We start from the raw sequence: 14,972 nt of genomic DNA on the forward strand, positions 1-14,972 counted from the left end.
GTCCTAAATTCTAATGCGTGCTCGACTCACCTAAAAGCTGCTTTTTAATAGATCACCAGGCATTCATATAATTGGTTCGAACCAAACTAAAACTCCATACACTATTATATAGTTTCCCTTTTACATATAGCAAATTGATGTGCCTGATATATAGCACTGCATCACTAACACTGACTAATTAAAGTGGATAAAAACAGCATCAGTATATATGATGTGATGATGCTCTTCTATATTCTGTCACTTGATCCAAGATGATCACAAAAACCATCCAAAACACTTTTAATTAAATGTGAAAAGTATGATAAAAAAAATTAAACAGATAAAATTAACAATGCATGCCTGCACAGGAATTTGTACACAATTTTATCATTTCATATTCCAACTTGATAATAAGAAAGTGTGATAGTTCTAACTACTACTTATAATAATATCATTTGAGAATTATGGGTTAATCAATACCTGTGAATCTGTCCTTGTTGCTCCACTGTATCTGTCTCATTCTCTTTGAATACTAAAGTATGGGACCATGTCACCAACTGGTGCTTAAATGATTATTTCATGCTCATTTTGATGCTTTGGTATTGTTTCATGATCATGAAGAAGAGAATTATAACAAGGAATTAAACAATATATATATATATATATATATATATATATATATATATATATATATATATATATATATATATATATATATATATATATATATATATGAAAGTATTTATTTTAAAATTATATGTTCTTTTTATTTGATTTGAAACACAAATAATAGATAGAATTTTAAATTATTTTTAAATATATATAGTTATATTATTTAAATGAAGAAGTGACACGTTAACCGACAACTAATTTAAGTGTGACTCATGTCTTCAAAAGGTCTTCGGGAGTCATCCACAATAATTAAGCTTCATGTATAAGTAAGTGCCAACCATGAGTGATGTTACCAAAATTGGTCGAAAGGGTTCTTACTCAAAAAACCTAGCTCTTCATGTGGTTTCCTAGCACCACATATGTCTAATTATTTCCTTAAGTATGTTTCATGGATGTAATTAATTAGTACACTAATTAATTAGGATATAATATATATGATCAAGTTTGAATAACGTGAATGATTTGATGTTAACATGAAAAATGCATGTTTAAGCATAAGTAATTAGTAGAGTGGCATTTGAGTACGGGACAAAGGGTAAGAGGACACTTCAAAAAAGAGTGTTCCTAGCTAGCTAATCGCGTTGTCTCTTTCTCATTAAATAATTTATATAGTTAATGTTAATATATGGGCCTGGGGAAGTGCCAATTAATCACCAGTCTAAAAGCTATATATGCAATACAGCATTAGTTTTATGATTATTTTATTAGTTTGATAAAAACTAAATATTAATTGTCAACAAGTAATTAAGCTTTTATATATATATATATATATATATATATATATATATATATATAGAAATACTATCCTGAGCACCGATCTCCTGAGCACCCGTGAACACCTCCATCCTGACCGTTCATCTGATCGCGCGCTCAAGTTCAGCCGTCAAAAAAACGCGATTGCACAGTATTTCTCCTCGGACCTCCGCCGCTTCCCGCCACCCGTTCATCGCCGTCCGACCACCGTCGGCCGCCGGACCGGGCCCGTTGGAACCGTAACTCGCCGGCGGTCCGGTGGTGGCCAGATTCCGGAATCCGCAATTTGGCCGAAATCCGGCCAGATTCCGACCAAATCGCGGCCGGTCCGCGACCGGTCTCCGGCCGCGATTCGGCCGGAATCCGGCCGGATTCCGGGCGACAGCGGCGCCAGCCACTGCTGCCGTGTTTCGGCCGGAATTCGAGCGGCCGGATTCCGACCCAATCCGGCCGAAATTCGATGTCGGGATGTGCGCCGTCGAGTTGCGGTTCCAACGGATCCGGTCCGGCGGCCGGCGGTGGTCGGACGACGATGAACGAGAGGCGGAAGCGCGCGAACGTCGGAGGAGTGCGCACGGGGTGCTCAGGAGATCGGTGCTCAGGATAGCTGTTCTATATATATATATATAGAATTGCTATTATGAGCGCCGGTTCGGTGCGCGCCTGTGAGCGCCTGGATCTCGGCCGTCCGCTTCGGATCGCGATAAACGTAGCCCGTTCGATTGAACAGTGATTCTCCTCGGACCTTCGCCGCTTCCCGCCGCCCGTTCATCGCCGTCCGACCACCAATTGCCGCCGGACCGGACCCGTTGGAACCGCAACTCGACAGCGGTCCGGCCCCGATTCGGCCGGAATTCAGCCGGATTCCGGCCGAATCGGGGCCGGACTCTGGCCGCGGTCGACGCGCCCGGCGCCGGCGCGTCGACCGGGGCCGGAGTCCGGCCGAAATCGGCCGCCAGTGTCTGGCAGTGATTTCGGCCGGAATCCGACCGGATTCCGGCCGAATCGGGGCCGGACTCCGGCCCCGGTCGACGCGCCGGCGCCGGGCGAGTCGACCGCGCCCGGTCTCCGGCCCCGATTCGGCCGGAATCCGGCCGGATTCCGGCCGACAGTGGTGCCAGGCACTGTTGCCTTTGTTTCGGCCGGAATTCCGGCCGGATTCCGGCCCAATCCGGCCGGAATCCGATGCCGGAACGTGCGCCGGCGAGTCGCGATTCCAACGGGTCCGGTCCGGCGGTCGTCGGTGGTCGGACGGCGATGAACGGACGGCGGAAGCGGGTAGAGGTCGGCGGTCGGCGCGCACGGGCGCGTAGGAAGCCGGCGCTCATAATAGCAAAATTATATATATATATATAGAACCTCCTTCATGGCTTTGAACGATGTCATCCTAGCTAATTCAACAGATCAGGACTGTGACATAGTAAAATAATTGATCCTCGATCGAAGTTGGTTCACGGGTCTGTTGTAAGATTTTATATTTTTAATTTGAAAAAATTAATGATTTAAAATTTGTTAGTCTGTGATAAGATTCTCATTCGATCTCTTGTTAATTCTGCAAATTATATTAAACCAGCTCTATATCTACCTGTCTCCTTCATCTTGAGCAAGCATACTGTTAAGCCCAGCTAGGTAGTCATGGAGAAAGCCAAGTACTTGATGATAGCAAAGAGAAGACCGAGGGACGAGATGTCGACGACGGTGTTCCTCGATCCTTCTCGGCATGATCATCACCACCTTGTGCTTCCTTCTTTCTCCTTTGTCGAGTCGCCTTCGTGGGACGAAGAGGCTTTCGCGAGAGACTCTGCCCATTTGGGCGGCTGCATATGGCCTCCCCGGTCCTACTCTTGCTCCTTCTGCGGCCGAGAGTTCCGGTCGGCACAAGCCCTCGGCGGCCACATGAACGTCCACCGGAAGGACCGGGCCATACTCAAGCAGTACAACTCCAGCTCAAGCCCCACAGGATCGGAAACCTTAGAGACTAGCAGCGAGCCATGCAGTACTATCAACCAAGCTAACCCTAACCCTAACCCTAATTCCAATTTCAAGGTTTGTTCGCCAATTTCCTTAAATGGCTATCAAAAGGAGGCTCTTTTCTTTGAGGAGAGACCCACTTTGCAGCTGTTTGCTTCCCCGGAATCATCGAACCTGATGAGTGAAATTGATTTGAGCAAGCAAGTAATTCTAGGGACGCCAGAGGAAGAGGAGGAGGAATTGTTTAAGATAAGCATGAACAAGAGAAGAAGAACTGATCATCCGGGCTCGCCTTTCTTGATCGATACGATTGGAGTCAACCTTGAGGTGGAGGAGTTGGATCTTGAGCTAAGGCTTGGAGATGCCCCTCAGGTTAAGTAGTAGATCTTGATCATATATAATCAATTAAATCGATCCTATTGCAAAAGATTTAAACTTTTCTGCTTGGAAATTATATACTTTATGCTACAAACTTCCTCCTTCTCTTCTCTTATATATTGTCTGTGATCTTGCAGAGCTTGTTTCTGTTTTGGTTTATTCTTAATTCTCTGAATATTTCTCAAGTTATGTTTGTGATGACAGATATGGAGAAATTAAGCATAATGTTTCCATGTTAATTTTATCTGATATATAGTCCTCTATCTATCATAATTTCTTCCTAATGATCCTTGTTCTTGTTATCATAATTATGACCTTAATATTTTAGGTACCCCTAATTAAAGTACAAAATAATGTTTTTATGAAGCTAAGAATCTATATGGACTCTTGTTTTCTGAAATGATTGATATATATTGCTATAGCTTGTGCAACCAAATTAGTAATTAACTTAATTTAAGGACATCTCATATTGCTTTTATTCTAGCAGATCTGTGATCTGACTGTATACTAAGCACCATCAAATTCATAACTAAACATCAGCTATTATTTTTTACTGATCCACACAGTTCTTGGCAGAGTTGAATCATTCTATATGATTCCATGTTCTCATACACATGATATATATATGCTGTTAAAATTTAGTCTAGCATTCATACTGCTGATCATCATGATGACATAAGGACGTATCAGTCCATACATCGTAGTTGCATGCACGTACGTATTGCATTCATTCATATATACAGAAGTTCATATATATAATGTGGCAAATTATAAATGAGCAAGGAATATTTATATAATAATGTGGATAGTCAAGAACACAAGGAACAAACAAATATCAAACGTATGAAGGGATTTAGCAACGTAATTGGTGAGCAACTTAATTGGCGAGAATTCTCATTAGAACAATTATCCAAGGGATCTTTTGGCTAACGAATCAAAAATACTTGAATGAGTTACAAATGGTAAGAAAAGGGGTGAAGAAATAATATGACTTACATAAATCACTTTCAATTGTGGTAAAAAGTGATATTTTCATTGTTCTGGGGATCTTACTTCAATATTGTGTCAAGTGATCTGGAAAGGAGATAAATCACAGAAAACTTGCATAAATCACTTTCAATGCATTATTCAACATTGCTATCCGTTAAAATTTGATCAATTATCAACCTTCATCATTCCAAGAACATTGTAACTTAATCTAAGCACCTAATTAACCCAACTTCTTCAAAATAGTTAAGTTCAAATGTTCTTACCGCAATCAAATTCCAAGAACAACCAAAACTACAGGCAAAAGAAAAAGAAATCGAGAAGCAAAGTTTATGTGAATGAAAAAAAAAATAGATAAAAATTAAAATGACCCTCTGAATCATCAAATGAACGTCTTTTTTATAAAAAAAAATATCAAATGAATGCCACCATATTTAATGACTAACGGTTACAATGGGTAACAATTACAAGACTAATATAATATAATAATTCATTCTAATTAAAATTATTATACATAAAATATTATTGTATCAAAATATTATTTATCAATTTAATCAAAATTATTTAAACTCTTTCAAAACTATTTTAACTTAATTAAAATCATTTTAAAATCTACTTATCGCAGCTACTATAATGATGCATTAATTGTTATAATACTTGTAGAAGATACTTAAGTGTTACATAGTTGTGCCAATTTCCTAGATAATTGTTATAATACTATAATTAATAGTATTGTATTAATTATTACAATGTGATAGAAACTACTAGATAGCTTTTATAAAAATTTTAAAATGATTTTGATTAAGTTAAAATAATTTTAATGAAGTTTAAATCATTTTGATCAAATTGATAAATAATATTTTAATATAATAATATTTTATATATAATATTTTTAATTAAAGTAAAACGTGGTATTCTACTATATGTTGTAGCAGTCCTTCATAGTTGATACTTTAGACAACAACACTCAAAATAAGATATTCTCAAGATAAAAAAAAAATATGATAAAACACTCATTTAACATTTTTTATAAAAAAAGAAATTTATTAAATGCAGGACTTCATTTTTCTTCCCATAATAAACCCACTCTATCAATCTTTCATCCAAAGATCCATTGGAGTAGTGATGCTCAAATGCATATGCATCTCCTTGATGCTCAATGATTGGCACCATCGTCATCTAGTCATCTGGACATCGTGCAAGTGAGGAAGAGCTATTAAGAACATTGGCACCAGAGTCATCACATAGGCGCAGGAACATACGTACTATTCCTAAAGACTTCTCAGGACTGACTCAATCTTCTGCAAAAAGGTGAGGTCTGACGGTCGGTCCCACGACCATCTGTGAGGAAATAAATCAAAAAACTGCAGTTGGTCACGATGCAGGAGGGTATGGATTCGAATGCAAATCTATGTAACCAACTCAGCTATGCTCCGGGGGCACATATCTCCAAACATAGAGCCCATCACAGCAATAGCCATTCTCAGGACTGACTCAAGACATAGGCCATGGTGGTTTATGCATAGGGCTCCTATTTTATTGAGCCCCTTAATTTTTTTTTATATTATGTATATATATTATATTTATTAAATAAAATATAATTATTAATTTATTTTGGCAACATATAAATTTGACCTATAAATATTTAAAATTATTAATTAAAATAAATTTTAGTTGATATTTATTTTGATAGATAATTTTAATTTTTACTGATTAAATTAGATTTATTGATAATTTTTAATTTTTTATTAATCAAAGTTAGATTTGATTGATAATTTTAATTTTTTATAGGTTAAAATTAAATTTGATGAGTAATTTTTAATTATTTACTAGTCAAATTAGGTTGATTGATAATTTTTAATTTTTAACTGATCATTGTTAGATTCAGCAGATAAATTTTAATTGTTAATGATCAAAATTAGATTTGATCAATAATTTTTTATTAATTATAATTAAATTTGATTGATAATTTTATTTTTTATTATCTAAGTTAGATTTGATTGATAATTTATAATTTTTTCTAACTAAAATTTAATCAATAATTTTTTATTTTTTATTTTTTATTTTTTATTGATCGAAGTTTGATTTATTAACTCAAAATTAAGTTTAATGTGTCTAATAAACTAAAAATGTTTATTCATTATACTTATTAGTAATTTATAGTTTTTATATTTTTTAAAAAATTCAAAAATATATTTAATATTATTTCTCTGACTCGTACCCTTGTTTCTCCATAGGTTATTATATATATGCACTTTTTTAGAATTTATTATTATTATAAAAAAATTAACAACTAAATATTTTTTACTAGATAAATTTGATTGATAATTTATGAAAGTTAAAATTTATCAATAAAAAATTAAAAATAGAAATTAAAATGTATATTAATCAATATTTTATAATTTATGTATCATTTACGGTACAATTTAACTAGTTAATTAAAAATATTTATTAGGTAAATATATTATTTTTTAATAAAAAATATTTTAAAATTTAAGAGATTTTTTAAAATTTTACTAATAAACAACTTCACTTCACATTGATAAAGTTAATTGACATGTATAAAATTGTTGTATGATTAGTGATCATAGTTTTCTATCGTAAAAATAATCTTTTGTAATACAATGAATTATTCTTTTAAATTTTAGTAATAAATTAAATATTTTTAACAATATTTTATATAATTAAAGATATTTGCGAGGGAACCGGCGGCGATGACGGTATAGTGGAGGAAGATGATATTTAATATATATTTATTTTTCCGAAAAAGTAGCGGTCCATGTTCCCAACGTCGTGCTTAATCAAGATCCACCGTCCACTTAACGACCATGTTACTCTTCGTCGTTGGATGAGCAAACATATTGGACGGCAGATGATTAAGAAAAGAGATCGGACGGTTTCAAAATTTCACTTTCCCTGTTGCTGCATGACAGCACGCGTGGGACCCACTGTATCCACCATTCGAGTCTCGATAAGCAGAATTGTGTTCTGGTGAGAGAATAGTTTAAAAGGGCATGAAATCCAAAAAAAAAAGAATGAAAAAAATAGTTTTTTTATTTTTTTTTAAAGTTCGTTTAAGCTTTTATCCCAAATACATTTATCAAAACTAGTGGGCGAATAATGTCTCGATCCATTCAAGTGCAATCCGATAGACTCCACCAGATGAAGTCAGGCTGCCATCAGTCCACGTCACACCTTATCCACGACAAGCAAATCTAAACCCGTATCCACCACTAGATACGGAGCATGCGGCCGACGTGGACTCATGCCTGCCCAATGAAATCCAACCTCTCCCTTATTACTGTAACAGGCGGCAGGAGACTCGATCAAACTCAGCAAAAACGATGGCTTCTGCAACTCCCATTTCTCCTCCCTCCCTGCTCTCCTCCACCGCCTCCAAGCTTCGCCGGACTCCACCGCACACCGCCACCTTCCCTTCCTCCAGCAGAACGCGGCCCGCTTCCCGACCGGTGACGGTGGTCGCAGCCGTCGGAGACGTATCCTCCGACAGCACCACCTTCCTGGTGGCCGGAGCTGTCGCCGTGGCGCTCGTCGGCACTGCGTTTCCAATTCTGTTTGCTCGCAAAGACATGTAATTTAATTAAATCTGTATGATAAGTCGCTTCGCGTTGATGGGATTAAGTGTGATTATGAGATTGAGATCGATCGAAAATGTGCTTATATATTAATTTGCAGATGCCCGGAGTGCGACGGAGCAGGATTTATAAGGCGGTCGGACGTGGCGCTGAGGGCTAACGCGGCGAGGAAAGATCAAGCTCAAATAGTTTGCCCTAATTGTAATGGCCTGGGGAAGCTGGGGCAAGTCGATAAGTAGGAGAACTAATCCAATTTGAGGTGTTAATTCGTAAGAGACCCATCAAATCATAATTAAATTACATCCTCAATTTCTGGATCGTTGTTGTGATTTTGCATTTCTTTATGAGCACGGGTTTAATGCTTTTATTGTAATTAATTAGAGACTTGTAAGTTTGGGGGTTATTTTGATTAGTGGTTGTGTATAATATATCAACCTTTCTATTAAATATATCTCTCAATTTTTGAGTATTATTCTTTTTTTTTTTTAATGTTTGTGGCAAAAATAGAAGGGCAGTGTACAATATTATTATCTTCCATCGTCCAGTCCAATTAATTACAATATCATTGTTGTGGCCGCAAGGAACAGACCAAGTGAAAGATTTACGATTCGGTGTCCCACTGAATCCGACTCTCGTGTCGGCCCTTAACTACCGACTCAATGGTCAACCCGAGTCGGTCATCGATTCGGGATCCTGGAGTACCGAGCTGAGTCCCTTTCACCATCGAACTCAGCTTGGCCCTGGAGCGCAAAGTCGTCATCTCTAGGTATCCGAATCCTAGTCTCGAGCTGAATCCCTAATCAACTTCTCTCACAGACCGACTCCTCCTACGAATCCGATCGAGGCCTCTCAGTCGGCTCGGCGGCCTCGCCATTATTCGGACTCGGCTAGGGTTTAAGTCAACTGGTCTTCACGGTGCCCTGCTCCATTACTCCCCATCATTTTTTATGACAGCCCCATGCCCCCTAATTATGGTCATCGCTCTGACATCCACGTGCGAAATGACACTTCAGTCGTATGCCCATTCCATTCTTTCTGACAAGATCATGATTAGTGATGAGACGTCTTCCTTAATTAAGATGGGATGTATCGTTTAATTAGGATGGGATGTGACATCCTCCTCAGGTATATAAAGGTCACTCCTCTCCGTGATCAGGTACGCATGTAAAAGCGCACACAAACCCTCTCCTTCTTCTTCCTCCTTTTTCTTCTTCCTTTTTTCCTTCCTCACTCGTTGACTTAGCCATCAGAGTGGTCGCGCCAGGGCACCCCCTGACCTTCCTTCTTACGATTGCTGTGTTTGCAGACTGATTAAGCTCCATGGTCCTTCCCTCACTCGATTTCATCCCATCTTGGTGCTGAGGAGCCGGTGACGCATCCAGAAGCGGATCTCAACAAGAACAATCATATTCTTACCGTTACGATTTTATAATTATTATAATATGAATGTTATTGAACATAACAAATTTGAATTGTAACAGCTAAGATTTGTAACTGCTACAATATGAATGTTGTTGAACAGAATAAATTTAAAGTGTAACAACTATGGATTTATAGCTTGTTATAATGTGAATATTTGGTGAACAAATTTGAGTTGTAAAAGTTGCTACAATATAAATGTCAAATGAACAAGTAAATCCACATCGTAGTTGTTATAATGTGAATGTTAGATGAATTAATTTGAATTATAACAATTGCTACAATATGAATGTTAAGTGAACAAATTAAATTGGTATAGTAATTATAAAATTATAATTGGTATAATATGAATATTTTTTAATAAGTTAAATATGCACGATAACAACTACAGTACAATGCAAATTTGTCATGTTCATACAATTGATTGACCGATTAAAAATTGAATGTGTGTGATTCAAAAATTTAATATCCAACAATGTATTTAAAGGCAATTGTGTAATTTTATAAGGGACTGATGGGTGAGGCGTCCCAAAAGGACGTCTTTAGATGCTTTCAATAAAAAAAAAGTGTCCTCTTTTGATTATTGTCCAAAATAAAATTTTGAAAAAAAATCATGCGTAAACAAGAAAATTTGAAAGTTACTTTTTTATATAAAAAATAAAAAAACATTTAAATATATAATTGTCAAGAATGGGATTCGAACCCATGCCCTTTCGGACCAGTACCTGAAACTGGCGCCTTAGACCAACTCGGCCATCTTGACAGTTGAATTATTCTCTTAAGTTATATTTATTTATGAGAACATTAGCAAATAGGTCCTACCTCAACAGTTCCGTGGATTGATCTTCTTCCCAACTATATGCTGTTAAAAGAATTACAGAGAGAGAAAAAAAAAAAAAGATTAACGCAAACACTGGCCTTATTATTCTCACTCGCATGTTCAGTCTCAGAAGAATACCTCAGCAGTATTTGTTCAATAGCCAGAGCATTAAGAATGACACCTCCAATCATAATTACATATAAATTTCCTTAAAATTAAAAGGACTTTATTCAAAATTAATAAATGTAGACAGTCATACCTTATTTATAAGTGGAAGAAGCTTATCTGGTGAGGGTGGAAAACCATGTTGTAGAAATGCCTGAAATCAACCGTGTGTTAAATATTTTGTGGCTGTCTAATTCCTTTATATGGAGATGAAGAGTTGTTAATGTACAAGCATGTTTTTGCTTGTAACTGAGAAAACTTGGATCAATAGCAGAAAGTTCGTCTCAGTACCCTGAAAGCAATTAGACATGGATGAACTAGAGCAAGGTGTGATTAAGCTTCCATTTCTAATCAATAAAAATATTCATGAATGCGAGCATTTGCTTAACAGTAGATTTTTCTTCGAGTTGTTGAAATATTTGAAATTTACCTGAGTTTTCCAAATGCTGGAAGACACAATTCAATGCGAGAGTACCAATCTTCGTTCTCAATCAGCACACCAGTTCCTAGGAAGTGGAGACTTCACTGCAATCGCTGAGCATTGTTCGGCATGACGCATAAGCAATGAAGCTTGTGTGATTCATGATTGAGTTGATTCGTTCTCTGGTTCAGCTTGTGGAAGATTGTGATGTATTAAGAAACTCCTCAGAGAGCTTGTATGGTGTTTTCAGGATTTATGAATTCCTCATCTCTGCTACGGCATCAAGGACTTGAAGCAAGGCAAAGTCGTGGTTTGTTTCAAGGCTTCTTGCCAATTTCTCAGCTTTGCCGCCTGTTTCACACCTTCGAATCCTCAATCTTTCTCTCAAGCACCATGATTTCTTCCTCCAGCATTGCCAACTCTGCCAGAAGCACCTGCATCAGCTTCAGTCAACTACAGGTACATTGGACTCGTGCTTTTGTGTTTTGCAACTCAAGTTTAAGACTCAACTCATACAAATGACATAATGTGGCAGGTTCTGTTCAATTGCACCAGAATTGCCGATATCAGATACTGTAGTATTCATTAGTGCACAATTTACAGAAGCCGAGCATATTTAACTAGTTGCAACTCGATCCTCATTATTTCTTCACACCAAAATACTGGACATATCAAATAATCGAAAATTGTGTTCATTTCAGACTTACAAAAAACAAAGGTCAACGGCTAAGACCTAGACTTAACAGTAGCAGCATTTGTTTGTGCAGCAACAACTTCGAAGGTGGCTCCTGACTCACGTTGCTCGAGAGTCTCACCAACACAAGCAATTACCTTTAAACCTTTAGAGAGTGCATATGCAAGATGCAACCTTGTCCCCAACAAACTGAAACAGAGTATAACAAATATAACAAAGAGACTTATGTTAGAATAAAACTATCATGATCACTTCAAAATTTTAGTGACAGGCATCTAAAGTAAAGAAGTTATTTATAAGAAAGATAAAACCAATAATCTTATAAAAGAAATAGTTTCATTTCTTACATAGCAAAACATAATCTGCAAGTATATTCAACCAAATATACAAATGAAGCAAAAGAAGTTGGCATGAAAGAGGTCTTAGTTTGAACTTGCATATAAAGTTTTATTAAGTGCTAAATGGATTTCATTGCTCATTTTATCACATGTATACTCTATTAGTCCACACTCAAAGAACATTACCTCGTTTGATTCACTTAACAAAAGCCTCCGTTCTGAGTGTCCAAGAATGACCCAAGGAATGTCAAGGTCTACAAGCATCGGAGCACTGCAAAGGGAGATCAATCAAATTAGAAATACAACTTCAGAAGAGAGTCACAAAAAAACAACCTTGGATAAGGAAGCACTTTTTTTTCTTTTGAAAAGGACAATGACATAATATTCAAAATTTATCCATTAGAAATGGCAAAGAAGACACCATCAATAGATGGTGTTTTTTTCTTTTTTATTTGAACAGCTAGTATACACAATGATTGTCAACCAAGAAAAACTCATACCTGATCTCGCCAGTGTAAGCACCTCCTTTTCTCACCCCAACAATTTTGCACTGCAACTTGGAAATCAGAGCGCAACAAACTTTTCACAAGAGGAAGAAATACAAATTGTGGGCTAACCACAACCTCTGTAGATATGATAATTACAAGGGTTCATATATCATGATAGTTGTCCATCATGATCTACAGAGAGAAAAACCTACATTTTGTATATTTTTCACCACTAACCAATAAATACTAAGTTACAGAAAACATCAAACCTGTCATTTCAGAAGCATTAAATTCAAACACTCGACTAATAATCAATTCCATAATATAATATGAGTTGAAATGAAGTTTGAAATCATCTGTTAATTTAGAACAACTATGACAAAATGGAGCATATAAAGGGCCGTAAGCAAGCCAAGCCAAGCCAAGGGTTCATATATCATGATAGTTGTCCATCGTGATCTACAGAGAGAAAAACCTACATTTTGTATATTTTTCACCACTAACCAATAAATACTAACTTACAGAAAACATCAAAACAGCCATTTTAGAAGCATTAAAACAAAATGGAGCATATAAAGGGCCATAAGCAAGCCAAGCCAAGCTTAGCTTTATGGTGTTCAAGCTTGTTTGATAAGGTAACCAAGTCAAGCCGAGCCAAGCCTAAAATGAACCAAGCTTTTGAAATGATTGTTCAAGTTTAGCTTGATTTCTTTTTTATGAGCTTGAACTTGATTCATTTAAATGTTATCAAGCTCTCATTTCAAGCTTGTTTGATTGTTTGAAATTTTTATATTTTAAACTTGTTTGGTTAGTTATTAAGTTTGATAATATAAATTTACTTGTTCATTTGAAATTTTCTTTCTTTATTTAGCATATTGATAAAAATTTTATTGATCAACATGGTTCACAAATATTGTTTACGAATGTTGTTCACGAACGGTGTTCACAAATGGTGTTCACGAACCTTAATGAGCTGAACACATATGTGTTCAAGCTTGTTTATTTAATTGATCTTGTATGTATTGAACGATAAGCTCTTACCAAACTGAACACCAAGCTTGTTCATAAACGTTTGATTCATTTGCAACCCTAAACATATTCCTCTATTCAATAAACCAGCTTTCATTGTGAACCGGTTAAGTTCATTGACTGATTAAATGATACAGAAAATGACTCGCACAAGAAAGACACAAATTGTTAGAGATTTGAAAGAATGGTTTTAGTTGATATTATCAGCATGTTCAATTTGTGGTTGGAGCTTCCCCTTCCCTTTGTCAATTAGGTCGATTGGTATACACTCCACAAGAATCCAAATAGTCAGCTAGCATGCTAAAATTTCCAAACAGGAGTTCAAAACTATATGATCGAGAGAACGAGACTCATGATCATACCAACAGCATCAGGTGATTCAATTTTTCCATCATTCAGAATGCTGACAATCTTCTTGACCTCCTCGATCGTCCCATTCTGCAGACACAAGGACGGCATAACATTTATTTTTACCCAATCAAAAGTGATTTGCTGAAACTCTGAAACCAAAGTCGAAAGCAAAAGGGGGAAGAACAAAATGTGCGCAAGGCAGGCATCCAAGAACACCTTATCAGTCCAAATTCAACCATATCAACAAAAACTAACTTCCAGATAGCGATCCATAACAATCACTATATACATTAGAATCTGATCGACCAAAATCAAACCGAGATCTAAGTTCAGCAAATAACCAGCGCCGATCTAAATAAATCATAAAAATATTAAGTGAAAAAAGTCAAGGATTACGCATTTCCAGTTGCCGCCGACTAAGAACTTCCGGGCCATTATACGCACACAAACAAAAGCGACGACTACGACGAAACCAAGTGCTTCGAGAGCATACAAAGGTCACACTAATATAGTAATAATATATAGAGAATCTGAAGTCCATGAACCTGAAAATGTCTTCGCCTGGATGAAATTACCAGACCTTTTGTGATCAACGGTCACGATCAATGGACAGAAATAGACTGTCATAAAAGTGGAGCCCATTGGATGAGGTAAGGAAAACCGGAGCGTTGTTAATTTAATGGTATTTCCTAAGTTGATTTGAAGGTATATTTTAAATTTTATTTGGTTGATTAGTAATTTTAATATTATAAAATTATTTATTTTATAAATTTTCATATCAATTTTATTGATGGACATATTTTTATTTATAAATATTAACAAATTAAATAATGAAACGGCGAGGCCAAACTACACACAAGTTAGACTGAAAAGTTAAAATTATATTTAACCTGTATCATTTCCTGTATCAT

The 14,972-nt window shown here is 36.4% G+C and overlaps 2 protein-coding genes, 1 non-coding gene and 1 pseudogene across 3 annotated transcripts; 2 read left to right on the forward strand and 2 right to left on the reverse strand.

Annotated features, from left to right (window-relative positions):
• Positions 1–3,039: 3,039 nt before the first annotated feature.
• Positions 3,040–3,756, forward strand: LOC141834379 (putative transcriptional regulator RABBIT EARS). The gene has a single exon (XM_074721737.1). It carries the CDS (start codon positions 3,040–3,042, stop codon positions 3,754–3,756), a length of 717 nt encoding a protein of 238 aa, XP_074577838.1.
• Positions 3,757–8,033: 4,277 nt separating this feature from the next.
• On the forward strand, positions 8,034–8,808 carry LOC141835325 (uncharacterized). Its single transcript, XM_074722768.1, has 2 exons — positions 8,034–8,332; positions 8,437–8,808. The coding sequence occupies exons 1-2, from the start codon at positions 8,085–8,087 to the stop codon at positions 8,573–8,575; spliced, it is 387 nt and encodes a 128-aa protein (XP_074578869.1). The 5' UTR covers positions 8,034–8,084; the 3' UTR covers positions 8,576–8,808.
• Positions 8,809–10,437: 1,629 nt separating this feature from the next.
• TRNAL-CAG (transfer RNA leucine (anticodon CAG)) lies at positions 10,438–10,518 on the reverse strand. The gene has a single exon. It is a non-coding gene; the product is annotated as a tRNA-Leu (tRNA).
• A 1,369-nt stretch (positions 10,519–11,887) lies between these two features.
• LOC141834465 (triosephosphate isomerase, cytosolic-like) lies at positions 11,888–14,703 on the reverse strand (annotated as a pseudogene).
• Between the last annotated feature and the right edge of the window lie 269 nt (positions 14,704–14,972).

This window comes from Curcuma longa, chromosome 9 (genome assembly GCF_044706935.1).
Source record: "Curcuma longa cultivar G26 ecotype Majalengka, Jawa Barat chromosome 9, ITB_CL_G26_1.1, whole genome shotgun sequence".
NCBI lineage: Eukaryota > Viridiplantae > Streptophyta > Magnoliopsida > Zingiberales > Zingiberaceae > Curcuma > Curcuma longa.

Bases quoted from the DNA above. Each gene is read 5' to 3' on its own strand.
- LOC141834379 (XM_074721737.1), top strand. From the start codon at position 3,040: ATGGAGAAAGCCAAGTACTTGATGATAGCAAAGAGAAGACCGAGGGAC.
- LOC141835325 (XM_074722768.1), top strand. From the start codon at position 8,085: ATGGCTTCTGCAACTCCCATTTCTCCTCCCTCCCTGCTCTCCTCCACC. The intron at 8,333-8,436 runs GTAATTTAATTA...ATTAATTTGCAG, and splicing joins CTGTTTGCTCGCAAAGACAT to ATGCCCGGAGTGCGACGGAG.